Source organism: Phaseolus vulgaris, chromosome 4, assembly GCF_000499845.2.
Source record: "Phaseolus vulgaris cultivar G19833 chromosome 4, P. vulgaris v2.0, whole genome shotgun sequence".
NCBI classification, from domain to species: domain Eukaryota; kingdom Viridiplantae; phylum Streptophyta; class Magnoliopsida; order Fabales; family Fabaceae; genus Phaseolus; species Phaseolus vulgaris.
Window position 1 is genome coordinate 44,305,399 of NC_023756.2, and position 17,303 is coordinate 44,322,701.

At 30.7% G+C, this 17,303-nt stretch overlaps 1 protein-coding gene across 1 annotated transcript; it reads right to left on the minus strand.

Moving 5' to 3' along the window:
* Positions 1–7,419: 7,419 nt before the first annotated feature.
* LOC137837865 (sucrose synthase 7-like) lies at positions 7,420–13,487 on the minus strand. Its single transcript, XM_068647021.1, has 15 exons — positions 13,241–13,487; positions 12,811–12,943; positions 12,541–12,695; positions 12,257–12,449; positions 12,004–12,122; positions 11,412–11,628; positions 11,070–11,165; positions 10,750–10,923; positions 10,500–10,616; positions 10,251–10,417; positions 9,491–9,715; positions 8,827–9,393; positions 8,605–8,743; positions 8,048–8,244; positions 7,420–7,750 (listed from the first exon to the last, which is right to left on the minus strand). Exons 1-15 carry the CDS (start codon positions 13,351–13,353, stop codon positions 7,597–7,599), a joined length of 2,766 nt encoding a protein of 921 aa, XP_068503122.1. The 5' UTR covers positions 13,354–13,487; the 3' UTR covers positions 7,420–7,596.
* Positions 13,488–17,303: the final 3,816 nt, after the last annotated feature.

The following is a 17,303-nucleotide window of genomic DNA, read 5'->3' on the forward strand; positions in this document are numbered from 1 at the left end:
TCTGGAAACCTTAACAATTTTGTTAATTTGTACCAATTTTGTTTTAACTGATTCAAACTGCTTTTGGTTCTTGAATTAAATGCTTTGACCAACTAATTGGAGTATAAAAAGGTTGTTTTACGCTCTTGGTCATTATCTAAGAAAGAGAAATCAATCAAAACAGTTTTCAAGATTTCAAAAGAGCTTTTGGATTATCTTCAAGTGTGGAATAGGATTGTCTTGTATTTATGTACTTTAATCTTTGATTTTACTCAGGTGTATTCTATTTCTTTCTTCCTTAATCATTGTATTTCTATGTGACTTGGTGTGGTGCAATTTCAGAGGATTGTTCTGAAACTGTGTGTTTTGCCAAAGAGTGGTGTGTGTTCTTGAGGGGTTCAAGATCATCACTCTTGGTAATCAAGGTTTGATTACTCAGTGAATTCTCAATGGTTAGCTAAGGACTGGATGTAGCTCTTGGTTAAGAGTGAACTAGTATAAACATCCTGTGTGAATCTCTCTATCCTTACACTCTTTAAATTGCTTTAACTTTGATTTAATAAACTACTAGTATAAACAACCGGTTGTTTCGCAAAAACAACTGGTTGATTTTCTGAAATCAAACTAAAAACAGTTTTCTAATTAGTTGAATAGTTCTATAATTGATTGACTCTACCTTCAATACTTACGAAAATCTTTAAAAAATAATTCACCCTCCCCTCTTGTTTGAGGCTTACAGTTCTAAAACTTTCCCCCACAAATATTAAGCTAAAAAGAGAGGGAACAATTTGCATCAATTAGGCTATCTCTTTGTGTTCTTCATTCATGTCTTATTGTATTTGTTTTACAAAATAAAGTGGATCACATTAAAAGGACATTTTGAGCATATACAGAGATGAATGTAGTCTAACTTGCATATACAAGCATATGCTAATTTGTTTAAGCAATTAAAAAAGTAGACATCATATTTTAATTTTTAACTTTAATTTTTTATTCATTTAACTGGTATCTTGTTTTACATTCATTATCAGAATGTAAAATTTCACATTAATTTGTTTTACCTGAACATCCCATAAAGGATAATTGTGACCCTAAACCCTAAACCCTATAACAAACAAGATTGGCATTAATTTTGGTACTTCATAATCGAAGTGCATTAAAACTTAAGATTTGTAAAGTTCATAACTAAAGCTATAACATAAAATAAACAAAATTAGAACGAATAAACAATGAGATCAAGAAAGTGTAGTTGTTGAGTTTGTTGAAGATGAAAGGATAAAGTCTCCCACAGGACTAAAAGAGGTTGCATAAGAAGGTCCTGAATGACCTTGAAACAGTGTCTACTGTCTTTTCCCAACACCTTGCCCTAACATTTGATCATTCTCACCCTGCGAAAGAGCTAATAATAGCAAAATTGATAACTAGACTTTTATAACATGCAAAACAATTTGGTCATGCTCAAAATATTTGCCCCACCACAAGTATTATTAGGCTTTCCAAGAGATAGTTGATAACGATATTTGCATATTGATTATGTTGATAAATATTAAAGTGTGCCAAAAACAAGAATATAGAACAAGTAGAACTAAATATTAAACGCTTTTGTGCATGTGCCTTATGTAGTATCTTCTAGATATACCAAAACAAAACACAATTTATCTCAAAAACTTCCTAAAAAACTTAAGCATTGTACAAAGATCACCAACCTCTCTCACTCCTAACCTTTTTCCTTCATCACCAACCATCTTTCCAATGAACCAACACCTCTCCACTCCACAGTTCAATCACGTTCTATCATTGCTAACCTCTCTCACTCCCAATCACTCTATCACACTCAATAAAGAGAGAGTCCAAATTTGAGTATAGATTGAAAAATTTAAGAAGAAAACAAAAATCACCACAGAAACAACAAAATCAATGACAAAATTAAGCAATAGTATATGAAATAAACAAATCGATCCTTGTGGAACACAATCGAAGTAATCGAAACACACTTTGCACAAAGGAAACACGGTTTGTAAAGGAATCGATTTGGTGGTGGACCAAAGGTAGAAGAAGCTTCCAAAGTTATTCTGAAAGTGTTTGGCAGTGCGGTGGTGTGGTGCAGTGCAGTGGGTGAGGTGAGAGTTAAAGGAGAAATTATGTGTTTAGAAGGAAATGGAGAAATTTGGGGTTTTTTTAGAGAAATTACAAGTCTATAAGGAAAAAATTTACTAATATATATTAAATTATTTGGAAAATAATTAATTGAATTTATTTACTAGAGTTTGAAAAAACCTAATGTAGTTCCTCAAGGTTATGTAATAAACCTTTAGATTTTAATGGGGTAAAAAAATATTTAATAGTCAAATGCATTGTTGAGGTTTATATAACCTTGGATAAATAACCCCCACTAAAATCAATTTTTTTTATAGTGGCAGTGGTGTTTAAATTTTGAAACCATAATAAGGATGCTAGAAATCAAACAAAACCAATAATAATGGAAATTCATCCTTTAATCGGTCACTAAATATCATACCTTATAAGATAAGTGTTTCTCTCAAGCACACAAGGTATAAGGTTAAGTGTATCTTTTTCCTTACACAATGGACCCATTAATTCAACCTTAATTTCTTTTCAACCAATAAAAAAAATTCATTCTTGCAAGTAAGAATCACAAGTATTTTCTCAAGATTGTAATGAGACTTAGCTTTCAACAAAATTTCACTATTTAAGAAAATAATTAGTAATAAGGGTTGAGAGAATACAATTCGAAATCAAGTTTTTTTCTCTCTCATTAGTGTCTCCATGTGTAACTAATTACATTAAACACCTCATGTACCTTAAATCAAGCACTTGCATTTAAGGATATGTCGCTTAAGCGAGTCATTATCGTTTAAGTAGTTCATCCTTACTAAATAGAGAGAAAAATCTCTCAATCAAGCTATAAACCCATCACTTGATTGATACCTCATTATTTGAGTGAATTCATATCATTTAAACGATAATAACTTCAAAGAAGAAAAAATTAGTGTGACATCTCCCTCAAATAAACATAGAAATCTCAATGAAGAAGAAATTAACAATGACTCTCGTACCATAAGTATTATGCGACTTCATGCACAAGCCACCACTTCAAGATTCTATCTCAAATCTCATACGTTAGAGCAATGAATCCTAAAAGAAAGAGAAATATTATAGTTTGACTAACTAAACCCAAGGTTATCTCAAAACACTGTCAACAATAAAAGACTTTCATATTCAGCTAACTCCCTTTAACTTTTCCCTTGCTAAAAAAAACAAAACAACGTCATCTTTTCCCAACTCAACAAAGAAAATCTCCGAAACTTGAACCTATAAAAAATTAACTCATTTACTTCTTCGTATCAATAAAAAAAAATCTTTATTTTTCGGTTGATTTGAATAAATGAAGTATAAAAATCACAAGTACTCAAAAAAAAATCAATTATAAGAGAACTAAGAACTTAGATAAAAAAATTAATTAGTCTATCTTGATTTCTCCTTCGTTAACTCCTCAAACACGTAATATAATCTTAGAAATGATAATTGATTGAAACTTAAAGAAAATATAAAAAAAATTAAGTTTTTAGAGATTTGAAGTTTATAAAAACAAAGAATGACCTATTTTAAATTTATTTTAAAATATTAAAAAAAACATTTTACTTTAAACTTAATCTTCTAAACTCAATTAAATTGATTCTTACAGTGGGAACAAGTAAATGCTTTAAAATATAGTTTTAACATAGTTGTAAACTTAATTTTAACATAATTGTGAACTTTTTGGAATCAATTTAAATTAAAGAAGAAAAAAAAAATTTAAAAGCTAAAGTTGGTTGACTTTTTCTGAAACATTTGAAAATTACAACTAGAAGTAATCCAAAAACAAAATCCTAAAAACCTGTTATATAAAATTATCTCTTAATTGTAGATGTTGTTCTTAAGCACCATACTTTTGTATTACACAACACCTCTTTGTAAAATTGAAACAAAAATTTTAAGTTCAAATTAAAAAGAAAAGTATTTAGTCTTTTAGTATTTGACACGTTTGTTTATTAAATAATATTCAATTAACCTTAGCATGGACTCTTTTATCTTTTCTCATATTAAGGTTTTTTTTATTTTAATAAATGCGAAGCAAATGACAATTATTTAAAGACCAAACACCTCAACAATTAATTAAATTGAAACAAAATTAAGAAATTAATTATTATTTTTTTACTAAAACTGCCTTTTTATATTAAAATCGAAATATGCATCTATATTGAATCCACTATTTATTTATTTTTAATGAAATTATCTTACTATTATTGTATTGTATAAGCAGAGCTATCTTACTTTTTTAGTTTAAATTACAGAATTTTTCATATTTAAACAAGCCATACAACACAAGAATATTATATTTAGTTGATCATAACCGACCGGGAGCGTATTTTTAAGAATAATCATGAATTATTTATATTTGAAAGGGAATCTTACACTATATAAAATATAAAAATAATAATCATTTATTTAATACGTTTTTACTGTCAAACTTGTCATTCAAAACATGGTAACATTTTTTAAATTAATTTTATTTAAGAGGGTGGTTAGTTGTTATAGTCACATTCTTAAACAAAGCGCTTTGTTTTAAGTATGCGGCTATTACAAATAGTTGCATTCTTAAATAAAACATTGCGGATATTATAAATAGTTGCATTCTTAAATAAAACTCTTTAGTTAAGAATGTGGTTTTACCTAATAATTGCATTCTTAAAACAAAGCATTTTGTTTAAGAATGCGGCTTTACATGCTAGTCGCATTCTTAAAATATTTTTTACCCTAACTCTGAAGCATGCTACTTACGCTTTCATACTTCTTTTCTTCTCTGACACGCTTTGTTTTCTGTTCTCTTTCTGCTCTCGTGCTTCCTCATGTACGTCTTTCTCGAGCTTGCATTGTCTTCTTCGTGTCATTGATAAGTTCGTTTTCAAGCTCTCTACTTCTTCTTCGCCATTGGTTTATATATTTTTTTTATTTCTCTTATTTGTTTGTTTTCTGCCATTACTCGAAGGTCACCACGGTATCATTGTCACGTTATTTGGTTTTTTGTTGTGCCCTATTTGCTTTTTTGCTGCTGTCATCGTCGTTGTTGTCGGTCCCGCGCCACTCTTCATCACCACGGTTGCCTTCACGCACAAGGTTGGTGGTGTTTTAAATTTAAAAAAAAAAATTAATGTTATTAATTTGTTTATTTTTTATTTATTTTAATTTGTATTTTTTAAAATTTATATTATTTTTGTTTTTAGGTTAGAATAGAATTATTAAATTATTAGATGGTAGATAGATTTATATTATTTAATATTTATAATTAATTTAATAATTTTTAATTTGTTTATTTAGTATTTATTATAATTTGTATTTATTATTAATTTATATTATGTTAGTTGTTAGGTTAGAATAGAATTGTCGTGTTGGTATTAAGTTCGAGGGTGTTCGACCCTCAGCAATTGATACGTGTTGGTATTGAGTCCAAGGATGTGCAATCCTCGGCAAACGTGAGATAGAACACTCATTAGTAAACACCTGAATGACTATGACAGACAATAATGGATCGAAATTGGATTAATTATATTCGCATAAGTGATGAGTACGAAAGAAGAGTAGAAGAATTTATACAATTTGTGCAAAGTAACGCGAATAATAGTGGTCATGATGGAGCAAAGATTAGGTGTTCGTGCGTTAACTGTTTGAATGGAAGGATACTCGATGTTAAGAAAATCGGGGAGCACCTTCTATGTGATGGGTTTCTTCAATCGTATACAACTTGGACATGTCACTTTACATATACATGTCAGATTTGTTAGAATTTATAGCTGGGGATCAGAAACTCAATATAAATATAATTCATTTTTTTTATGATGTAAGTATCTTTACCTCTATTTCAATTTACTTTATGTTAAATTATTATTGATTATGCTTTAACTAATAACTTGTAGGTTTTTGCATGGAGTTTCTATCACTGATGGGAATGAAGATGTGTTTGGATTCTTAGATCCCTCATATACTAATCCCACTAGAATAAAGAAAACTGAAACTCAATCATACATCACTAACACCTTGGAAAAAGAGGGGAAACAAATTTATTTATGCCTTATATTAATGAGTAAGTTTAATTATAAGTAGTCAGTTATTACTATTTCATGTTTTAAATATTTACTAACTCCTTTCATGGATGATGTAGGGGTCATTGGTAGTTATTTGTCTTATCAACAGTTGATAAGACTGTTGTGTGATTTTGTTCCCTACACGACTGATGTGTGATTTTGTTCCCTACACGAGAAGTCATCCACACATCTGAAGAATATCATTGATAAGTAAGTACACTATAAACTTAACTCCGTATGTTACTTATTAAGCATCTACTAATGCGTTTTTTTGTATTAATAAGTTCATGGTGTGAATATAACATCTTAAAAGGTTGATCCAATTCAAATTTTCAAAATCTGAAGTGGATGACACTAAAGGTTTGTAATTTTTGTCTTTCTCTTTTCATTGTTTATCAATATTAACTTTTATTTTTATTGAATTATAGTGTAATAGACAATCAGGAAGCTATGAGTGTTGCTATTACGTTATGTAATGGATGATTACCATTGTAAGACTAGGCCTTAAAAGTGATTGGGATCAAGTAACAGTAACATGATGGTAAATTATTTTATAATTCTTTAACATATATGTATCTTAACACTAATAATTGTGTGAAACCTTATTTTGTAATGCAGTTCTTCACGGATGAGTCAGCAATGTCTTTAGAAGTCATAGCATATGTGAGACATTCTGGGTCCACATATTTCCTAAATTTTTATAACTCTATGATAGATGATGAATAGTGTAGGAGTTAGATAGATAGATAGATAGGAATTAGATAGATAGATAATATATTACTAATATTTGTAATACATTTTTATCAATATCTATAATTTAATTATCTGAATTTATGTATTTGTCTGGCTGGGTTATAATTGAACAGGTCAATTTAGATGGGAATTAGCATTAAACGGAATTTACTAAAAAAATAACTATATACAACGGCAGTTATTTACCATAGCTGCATTCTTATATGCAGCACAAAGATTTATAAGGACGGCTATGGTAAATAGCCGCATTCTTAAATGCTAATTATAAGTGCGGCTATGGTAAATAGTCGCATTCGTAAATGCATTACACATCCCTTTTATAAATCATTTTGAAGCATATAAGAATGCAGCTATTTACAATAGCCGCCCTTATAAATCGCATTTAAGAATGTAGCTAAATAGCCTCCTTCTTATCTGTTGGACATAAGACTACGTGTACATCAAATGTGACTAGAAATTCATCGTTGTAAAGTGAAAATACTCGCCCTCTTTTAACCTTTCTGCAATAGTGTTACAATCTATGTGCTTTAGACCAGAGAAAAGATGAGACATAATGGATTATTATGAAATAGAATTTGTAAAGTTTTAACTTGAAGTGCCACTAGCACTTTATTTGGCACATAAACTATTTACAACAAGATTGAAATAGAAATGTTCAAAGTAAAAACATGGAAATGAGTTAAAATTAAAATCACATGATCAACATTTGATTCTGATTCCATCATTGCTCTCTTGTGAACAACAGACGGTCCAAATTGTTTAAAAAGTAATGAATGGCCCATGCAAAAGCAATTATGGAGATCAACCAACGTAATCCAAACACACCACCACCATTTTGTTCACGAATAGTTGTTCCATCTCTCACACCTTCACCACTGCAATGCAAATGGAAAGCTCTTAAAGGGTGTTAAACTAATTTATTTTTCATTCAAACTAATCAATATAATCCCTCACTTGCCACCATTTATCAGAACCTCAAGCAAATATTCATAATACTGGTATTCATGCAATCACAGACTAATTTGATAAATTTAGTGATTTTCATTCATTTTGCTTGTTTTTTGTTTGATTTGTGTGCAAAGATGGATTAAAATAAACATTCCTCTAGAGTTGTAGTTCAATTTTTAGTTTGACATTTGAGATCCGTTCACATCATGCATTAAATGACTTACTTTGTTGTTGGCTTGTCTTTAACTTTTGGTGGTACTGCTGATGTTAATAGGCTTAGAGGAGCTCCAACTATGCCATGTCCATTAACTCTTTGATGCATGGATTTTGTTGCTGGTCTTCTGGGTGGAGATGGAGCAGAAGGCTTTGGCATTTGCGTAGGATATTGGGATGTCTCACTAGGAATGGGTACCTTTTTTGCCTGCAATACAATAACAAGTTTTCCATAATATTTCAATAACTATTGAATTTGAAGTACAAGTACAACCAATCAAAAGATCAGGATGTATTGAAGTTATAATGAAGTTTGTTGTAAAAAGTTATGTTCATATTATCCTCTAGAAATTAGAAAGTATGAAGTATTGCTCTTGAATTTATGACAGAAAGAAATATCATATAGCAAACTTATTATTGGAGATCTCATATCGATTAAAGATAATGACATTTCATAATATATGAGTAATATATGAGTGGATGAAAACTTCATCTTAAAAGTCGATTAAGTCGATTTTACAAGGTTAGGTTGAGTTGAGCTTATAATTCAATTTTTTATAGTACTTACCAAGTGCCTGAATTGAAGATTATAGAACATGTGGATGTATCTTTCCTTTGCCAACTTTTGCTCCTTGTTCAATCTTCTCCAAAAACCATAAATTGATCCCATGTTCAAGACCTTGTTTGCATATATCTTCCATGTATAGCTGCAGGGAAAACACAAGACCTATGTTAACAAATTCAATCATGAATGTTGTTAAAAGCAGTACAGTTGTTGGTTAAGAATTACCATTCATTGATGTGCTGAAGACCAGCTTTTGACATTCTGTCCCAATGCTCAGAATCAGTCTTGCACCTTTCAAAGAAGTCAGCAATCTTGTCACTTGACTCATCTCCATTGTAAGGATTAATGTGAAAGCCTGAGACCCCATCAACAATAATTTCTGCTGGTCCACCTTGATTTGTTGCAAAAGTTGGTAATCCACAGTTCATTGCCTCAATGACTGTTAGACCAAAGGCCTCATACAATGCTGGTTGCACAAACACTCCCTTTGTATCTGCAATGCACCGGTACAACTCACCATTGCGGTAGCGGTCTGTTTGAGCTGCAATCCATCTGAATTGCCCCTTTAGATTGTACTCCTTCATCAAGAAATGTATCTTCTTGATTTCCTCAGTTTCTTCTCTGTCTTTGGATTTGGCTGGATTGAAGAATCCTCCAACAATCACAAGGTTCACCGCGTTTCTGAGCCTCGTATTTCTTGCATACCACTCAACTAGGCCACTAAGGTTCTTCACTTTGTCAAGCCTGGCCATGGAGAACATGATTGGTTTCTTCATGTCTTCCAAAAAGCCTCTGATCAAATCATATTTTAGTTAGAATTAGGCCATTGCAATGAGATGACAAATTTGGATTACTATAAAATGATGAGGGCAAAGTGGAATGAGCTCACATGTGTTCTTCATTGTCATCCTTACTATAAAGTAGTTCTTGAATAGCGGGATGAAATGAAGTCAACCGCTGGTCCTTCTCTGTGGAAGGGAAGTAGACAGATTGATCAGCTCCAGGTGCAGCAATGTTGAACTTTGGATCAAAAACATTGATGCCGGAGACTGCGCGACAAAGTCCAGGCATGGTGAATGCAGTGTGTTTTTCATATTGTCCTGGCTTTTGCTTGCTGATGAAACAAAGTAGTGAAATGTTATCCTTATGCTACTTTTGACCACACGGTAAACAAATGAAGCTCTCAAATGCCTTTGCCTTTTAAATGATGTGTTTGTGTCGAACATATGTATTGGTCAATGACACACATGTGGGTGAAGTGTCAAATTCAACAAATACTTTTTGGGTCTCAGACAATTCTAGCACTATTCTAACACAATTTTAAAAATGATCTTCTAAAAAATCAAACTTATTGTATAAACTTTTGTTTTGATTATAGAAATAAGGAACAAATTCTTTCGAAACAGTCATGAGAAGTATCTTTCTGCCCACAAAGAAAAAACTCAGTCATACTTATTCACATAAATCTTGATTGTCAATTTATATAATTCATAATTATAGAGTATATAGATGTTTCTCGTGTCCTACTTTTGGAGATTATACATGTCGAAGTATTCGTATTCGTGTCGTGTTCAGTGTCTGTGTGAGTGTTTGTGTTAGATAATACTTAGCATATAAGAACGTGCCACTCAACAGAAAAGGAGGTGTACCTTCCAGCTATCTCTTGGTATGTGCTAGTTATAATGAAATCAGCTGCATTCATTGCTATTATGTCAACTGAGAACTGACATGAGAAGTGGTACTTATCATCAAACGCCATCCATTTGGCATCTGAGTCCTCATATTTGGTCATCTCCAAAGCATGAGCAATGGTTGCCTTCATTTGTTATGGATATAAGTTTTAGTTCCAAGTGATGATAAGAAAAGATTGTGCAAAAGCTATAGGAGAATGAATGAACCTGAGTCACTCCGAGTTTAGAAGCCATTAAGGATGCCACCAAGTTTCCGTCAGTGTAATTTCCAATAATGAGGTCAGGCTTGTCTTCCATGATATCCAGAATCTTAGCAGTAGCATCCTGTTGATGATAAAGACATGTGAATAAAAAGAGAAACACAAGCATAAGCACATGTTTCATGTTTCATGTTACATTCCTTTATTCTTCTCCGTTCTCTCATTATGGAAAATGGGGGATATGATTGTTTACGTACCTGAGAAAATCTTTCTAAATAAGGGTAGATATCAAAACGGGAGACCCATTGACGAAGCATTCCCTTTTCTGTATAAAAAGGGACCCTGAGAATGTGGGAGTGCTTAGTGTGGGTGACAGGTTCTTGTTCTTGGTTGCATGTGGTTCCTTTGGCATCTGGTATAAGACGAGTTACCTGTGCATGGAACATAAGTTCAGAGCCTTTAAAGATATAGGAAGCAAAAGGAAACAGAAGAAAAATGAGGAGAATAATATATGTGATGGCTTTTGCTTTTCAAGCTTAGTTTTTATAATGTTAGAAGTTAGTATTCAGTGGCCTACCACTAGAATCTGAGGCTTCACATCAAGGCCTTGCAGCTCAATCTTATGGAGTAGCTCCTCCTCTAAGGCCCTCACTTGATCAAGAATATATACCACCTGTTATAAGAAAAAGAACAGCCTCAGACTCATCAAAGTTATGCATTAAATAGTAGTGTTACACAAGAAGAAAAAAAATGGTCATAATTTTGGTGAAACTCAGCTAGATTCAAGAGTGGTTGCTACTTATACATGAATAGTCAATGCACTGAGCATTCCAATTGATTCATTCAAATCAAAAATATTCAGGAACAAAGTTTTGAGTACTTTTTCCTAGTTTCAACATTGAAGAGGAGGAATTCACACCTGGCCTCCAGTGTCTGGCAATCCAAGGACATCTGCTTGGCCAAAGTATCCATGAATAGAGAGGATAACTATGTTGAACATGTTTGGAAGCCTGCTGAAAAGTGATTCCAATTTCACCGGATCTGCTGATTCTAGTACCTCAGAAAGTAATTTCATTGTCTCTCCAACCCTTCCAGCAGTGTTGCCCCAACCTTTATCAAATCCCCATTCCTTGAATCTGCACACAGTAATAGAGATTGTCAATTATGGAAATAGTTTTCCCTTGTTCATATGGTTCCCAAGGCACTGAAGAAGAAAGTAAGAGACAAACAGACAATCAGAAAGTAGGAAGCTATTTTTACTTAAGATCTTAGCTCAGGAAAGATAAAGTAAAGAAAATAGCAAATAGTGTTAATTCATTATTCTCTTTCAAATATTTTTCACATATATCAAATAAACCATCTAATGGGCTCAATAGAATTTTCAAATGAAGTTAATTGACACCTTAAAAACATCAGATTGAACATTCTTAACCATTTTTCCAATCTTTTTATGTATATTTATTCACTAATACCAAAATGGAGGAATAAAGCAAAAAGAGATAGATGTTGACCTGTCTTCAAATTTATGGTATGGTGTATCTTTGTGGAGTGCAGATACATAGGCTTCAGCCACCTTCAGCGCTTGCTGAAGCTTTGCCATGGTATTCAAAGTGTCATTGATCATAAGACTCTGCACATTGATAAAAGAAACATGCAGTCACTGTTGTTAAACTCTGTTCTTCCACTATTACAAAAATCATTTTTTATTGCCTTTTTTTCATGTGTATAAATTTCAATGTTTGATTTACTCATGCCTTTATTTACCTCTCCTTGATAGTTAAGGCTCAACAAGTAGTCCAGCAAAGGATTTATGCTTTGGGAGATCTCACTCAACTTTGAGGTCAAGATCTTGGTAGTAAAGTTTAGTCCATTCCCAATAGAAGAAGAAAGAACCATGCGAGGGGTGGTGAAATCAACAGCTCCAAAATCTAACTCCAAAGCGTTTTCATCATTTGCCCTGCACATTCAAGTATGTTCAGCATCTGCACTAATCATTGGCACAACATGGCTAGCCAAAAGGGCAATGTGAATGAGCTTAAAAGACTCACCATTTCTCATCAAATATCATTTCCTTGAGCTTCAAGTATTCTACAGCGTCAATGCCTTCTACTTGCAAATCATCAGCATTCACTTTAACATATTCCCAGAAGCCAGGATTAGGCCTCACTGCAAAAGCAACATGTGGTGGAACAACAGCTGCTTCCTGAACACAATTCCAATTTGTTCCATAAGCTATATTATCCTCTTGAACTTGAACCCCCCCATGTTTTTGAGTCTCTCTAAAGAGACAAATAGCTATGAAATGAAAAAAAGTGTACCTGAGTGCAACTGAAGATGTAACCCAACATGCCATCTAAAAGTTTTTTCCTCTCAGTTTTGTCTTCAACTGACTTCTCCACATCCGCCATCACATGATACTGTTTCATTAACCTCTTCCCACTTGCAACAAACCTGTTTCACATTTCCCTCCCATGTAAAAACCTTAAGGAAAAGAAATGAAAGAGCCAAAGTGCAGAACACAAAAAGATATGAAACCCTTTTGAGTATAACCTATAGACACAAGACAAATCTAATAAAAAGGCACTTGTGGTACATTTTCCAATCAGAATTCACCTCAGAAATTTATGCTGACTTTTAATGCACCCTTATTATACGAGTTACTAAGGTAAAATTTGAATTCTGATGAAAAAAAAAGACCAAGTGTAGCAAAGTTGCTTTGTCTGAGTTTTGTCTATTGACATTCAGTACCTGCCAAAGCATCTCTTCATATGAAACCGGCTTTGCTTCAAGGCATCTGGCATGCTATCTGTGATCGAATCTGATCTCTTCAAGGACGAGGTTGAGGTGGTAAAAGAAGCCATTTTTGAGGACAATGACAAGTGGTGCTGAATTAAGAAAGGGTAGTTTTGTGCATGGTGTTTTGGAGGGTGTGGAGAGAGAGTATTTATATTGGATTTGACTTGTGGAAGGATTGAATAATGAGAAAGAAAGAGTGGAAGCAAGGAAAGAATATGTGAAATATTGAGCATGAGGGACAAAGCAAAATATAGATTGCTCTCTGTTGTGTCATATTTAAAAGTGGAGGCAAAGAATGTTTAAGGAACATGAAGTTGTTGTGTGAGGTAACACCCTTGTTCTTTTCTTTATTCCATGTCAAGTGCACATGTTGTTCTTCATCACTTTTCTCACTAATATTGCTTGCTAATCCTGCAAACTAGATTTAAACCCATGCACTTAACTGTGATACATAATAAATTCTTATTTCAAGATTATGTAGGTGAAAGTGGTATTAGGAGAAGGGTTTATGACAGATTTACATTTGCCTATAACTATTTTAATGATTTTTTTATTGAATAACTATATTAATTAAATGTATTAATTTTTAATATTTTATTATTAAAAATTTTGTGAAACAGTTGTTTAAGAAAAAGGTATTATCCATCTATTTTTTTAGAAAAAAAGTTTGTTCACATTCACAAAATCATAATTCTAATTAAAACTTAATTAACTGGGATATGAAAGTTTAAAAGTGACATAATAATTTACTAAAAAACATAATTATTTATCATATTAAATATCCAATAAATTAGTACAGTGAGAATTGTTTAAAAAGTGATATTTTGAATATTATTGGAGTTATATCTTAGATTTAAAAGTAAATATATATAATAAAAAGTAAATTTATAATTAAATAATATAAAAAAATATTAAAACAATAATATTAAGGTTATAGTATGATTATATAAAAAAAAATAGATTGTTAAAATATCATTACATTTTTTCAATTGACCTTTTGATATTAGTGAATTATTTATTATTTATTGAGATGAGGATGAATGATTATTAAAACTAGTGAAAAGCATTAGGTCATATACTAATATAGAATCTTATAAAAATCAAGTCTTAAACTTATAATATAAATATGACTTATAATGAGAAATGTTTTTAATTATTTTATATATTAAATTTAGAGATAGATGGAATATGAAGATGATGAATAATATTAATAAATAAATGAGAAACTAAAATAGTACTAACATTTTAATTTTTTTTAATTTACTCCGCTGAGTTTTTTAATCTAATATTTTAATTTTTCTTTTACTAGGTTTTATTTGTTATGATAATCAAGTCTATTGTGTTAAACTCTTGCACTCCTAACCATGAATTTTTATTTATAAATTTTGCTAAACTAATACTCATTGCACTTAACATCACTAACAAAAACAAAAAAATTGACAATATTATTATTTATATTTTTAATGAAGAATATAAAAGCAATTATTTGCATAACAAATAATAACTCTTTACTCGCAATAATAATATATATAACTATTCAGTTTTATTTAACATCATTCTTCTAACGTATACGTATTTAATATATTTTCTTATTAAAAACGGATACATTTGATATATAGCATCTTTTAATCTATCATTTTTAAAGTATTCAGTTTCCAGTAAATTTCAGTATTTTAAAAGAAATTATAATTTCAATAATTATGTCATAATATAAATTACTTATTACAAATATATTGCATTTTATATATTTAAAATTATTTCTTATATTAAATTATATAAAACATATTCTGTAATACAAATATTAATTTATTATAATTTTAATTATATAAAATAAAAAATTTATGTGCATAAAATACCAATAAATTAATTGTATTTGCTTCAACGATGGAGATTAATTTTTATGTATAATTCTGCATTTTATAAATGGATTCTATTTTAACATACCCCACCCACCTTTCAATTGATGAACATTTATATCGGCATGATGAATTCAATAATTATTTTTATATCTTTTAAATTATTCATTTATAATAATATTTGGAGGTTATTCATTTAATAACTAGGAAATATCTTAATTTATTGCAGTAGACATCTTTAATGAATTTATTGGAAACAAACAATCTTCTTTAAACGTGATTTTACCTGTATGTTAAGTTTCTAGTCAGTGAATTTATTTATTTTACTATAATTCGTATATTAATAAATTATAATGTTATTGACATAACTTGTATAATTCGCATTTTGAATTTAGCTTTTTTACTAACTGTATATATTTCTAATTTTTACTACTTGCAAGATGATATAGTGTTTTGCTATAATTATGTAATGCAACATTTTAATAAATATAATATATTTTTTAAATGTAATTTATTTTTTTTAATATTATAATAATAAAAAAAATTGTGGAAGATTGACCTGACAATGCACATTATTGTCTAGTGAGTTTTCTCACATTTGGGTTATTACTAACCTTATAAATTGTTTTTATGATAAACACTTCAATTGCTACTTTTTGAATTTTTTCTATAATTATGTACTGTATTTTTTATTTGAAATTAACATAACTACATCATCAATAATAATAAAAAAAAATATTAATTTATGTTTATATATTCAACTTTTTTGTTGTTATAGGGTTTAAATTTTTATTGTTTTCATTCTTACAAAAAATATTAAACTAAACATTTTTTATTTTTTATTTTTATTTTGTAAAAACTTATTTCTTTATTCAATAATTATATTTCTAACTATTTTTTTTTATAAAAGCTTTCATGTTAGGCATCATTGTGCAACTTGACATCTCAGTTAGGCTGACATCTCAAGTAACAACAATCATCTGCCATCACATGAGAAAAGTATTATTATTAAAAAAAATACAAAAATGTGAGGGGACTAGACCAAAACATATATGTTAACAAAAACAATACATGGATAGACTATACCTATTCATAAAGAATTCTAAGAACAAACTAGATGGAAGCTTATTATACCAATAAAATGATTCTCTATGAATAAATCCTAAATTAGTCAAACTTATCAGCACACGCATTCCCTTCACGAAAAATATGAGTAACTCTAAACCTGATTTTTCCACTGTAATTAAAATAAGTATTAGTCAGACATTAGTAAGCCCCGTCTTTTGAGTTTTCTCCATAGCATTAGCATGTATAACTCCATAAAACTCAACAACCATAGCAATCTGAACTTCAAGAAATGCAGAGAAAGCAAAATAAACTCTAACATACTCCCAAGGAAAATACCTCGACAAGTAGCAAGACCGGGATATCCCTAGCAGCCTCATTAGTGTTAATTTTAACTCAGTCTGGTGAAGGAAACTCTCATATAACAAGAAGAAGACGAAGAACTTTACTACTATAAGTATTAGTACCAAAAATCTTAATCACGTTAAAGTCCAACATATCATAACATATCAGTCTTCATTGAAGCTATAGACGAATTTCACACTAGACAATTTAAATCTTTAATTACCGAAATAGTCCTAGAAACCTCAATTTTATCCTGAAATCTAGCATAATTCTTCATACGCTATATCATCCAAGTAGAAAAAAGTACACAACAAGCTTAATAACTACCATCACTCTTAATAAAAGAAAGAATATCATCCTTATTAGAGAAATGAGAAGTAAGAAAGATCTCTCCAAATATGCAAAGCATTAGAACATTCAAAAAATAAATGTTGAACACCTCTGATGATGGAAAATATTGCCCTTGGTCTCCAATACTCCAAAGGCAATTTGTAAATTCTAATCCAGGCTTAAGTTTTGGTACTCTTCATGGTAGCTGCAACAAAGTCTTTTGTCCAAGCATACAATCTCAAGAAACCAAGAGATAATTTCAAGGAACTCATCCCAAGGGTCCATCGCATGTCTTCTAAAGAAGCGAACTCAAACTCATATAAACTTTTTCCAAGAAGAATTGCTTTTCACAGTCCAAGAGCTCTGCAATTTTTTAGTTAAATCCATGTGTGTGAGATGTTTACCCCCTTAGATAAAAT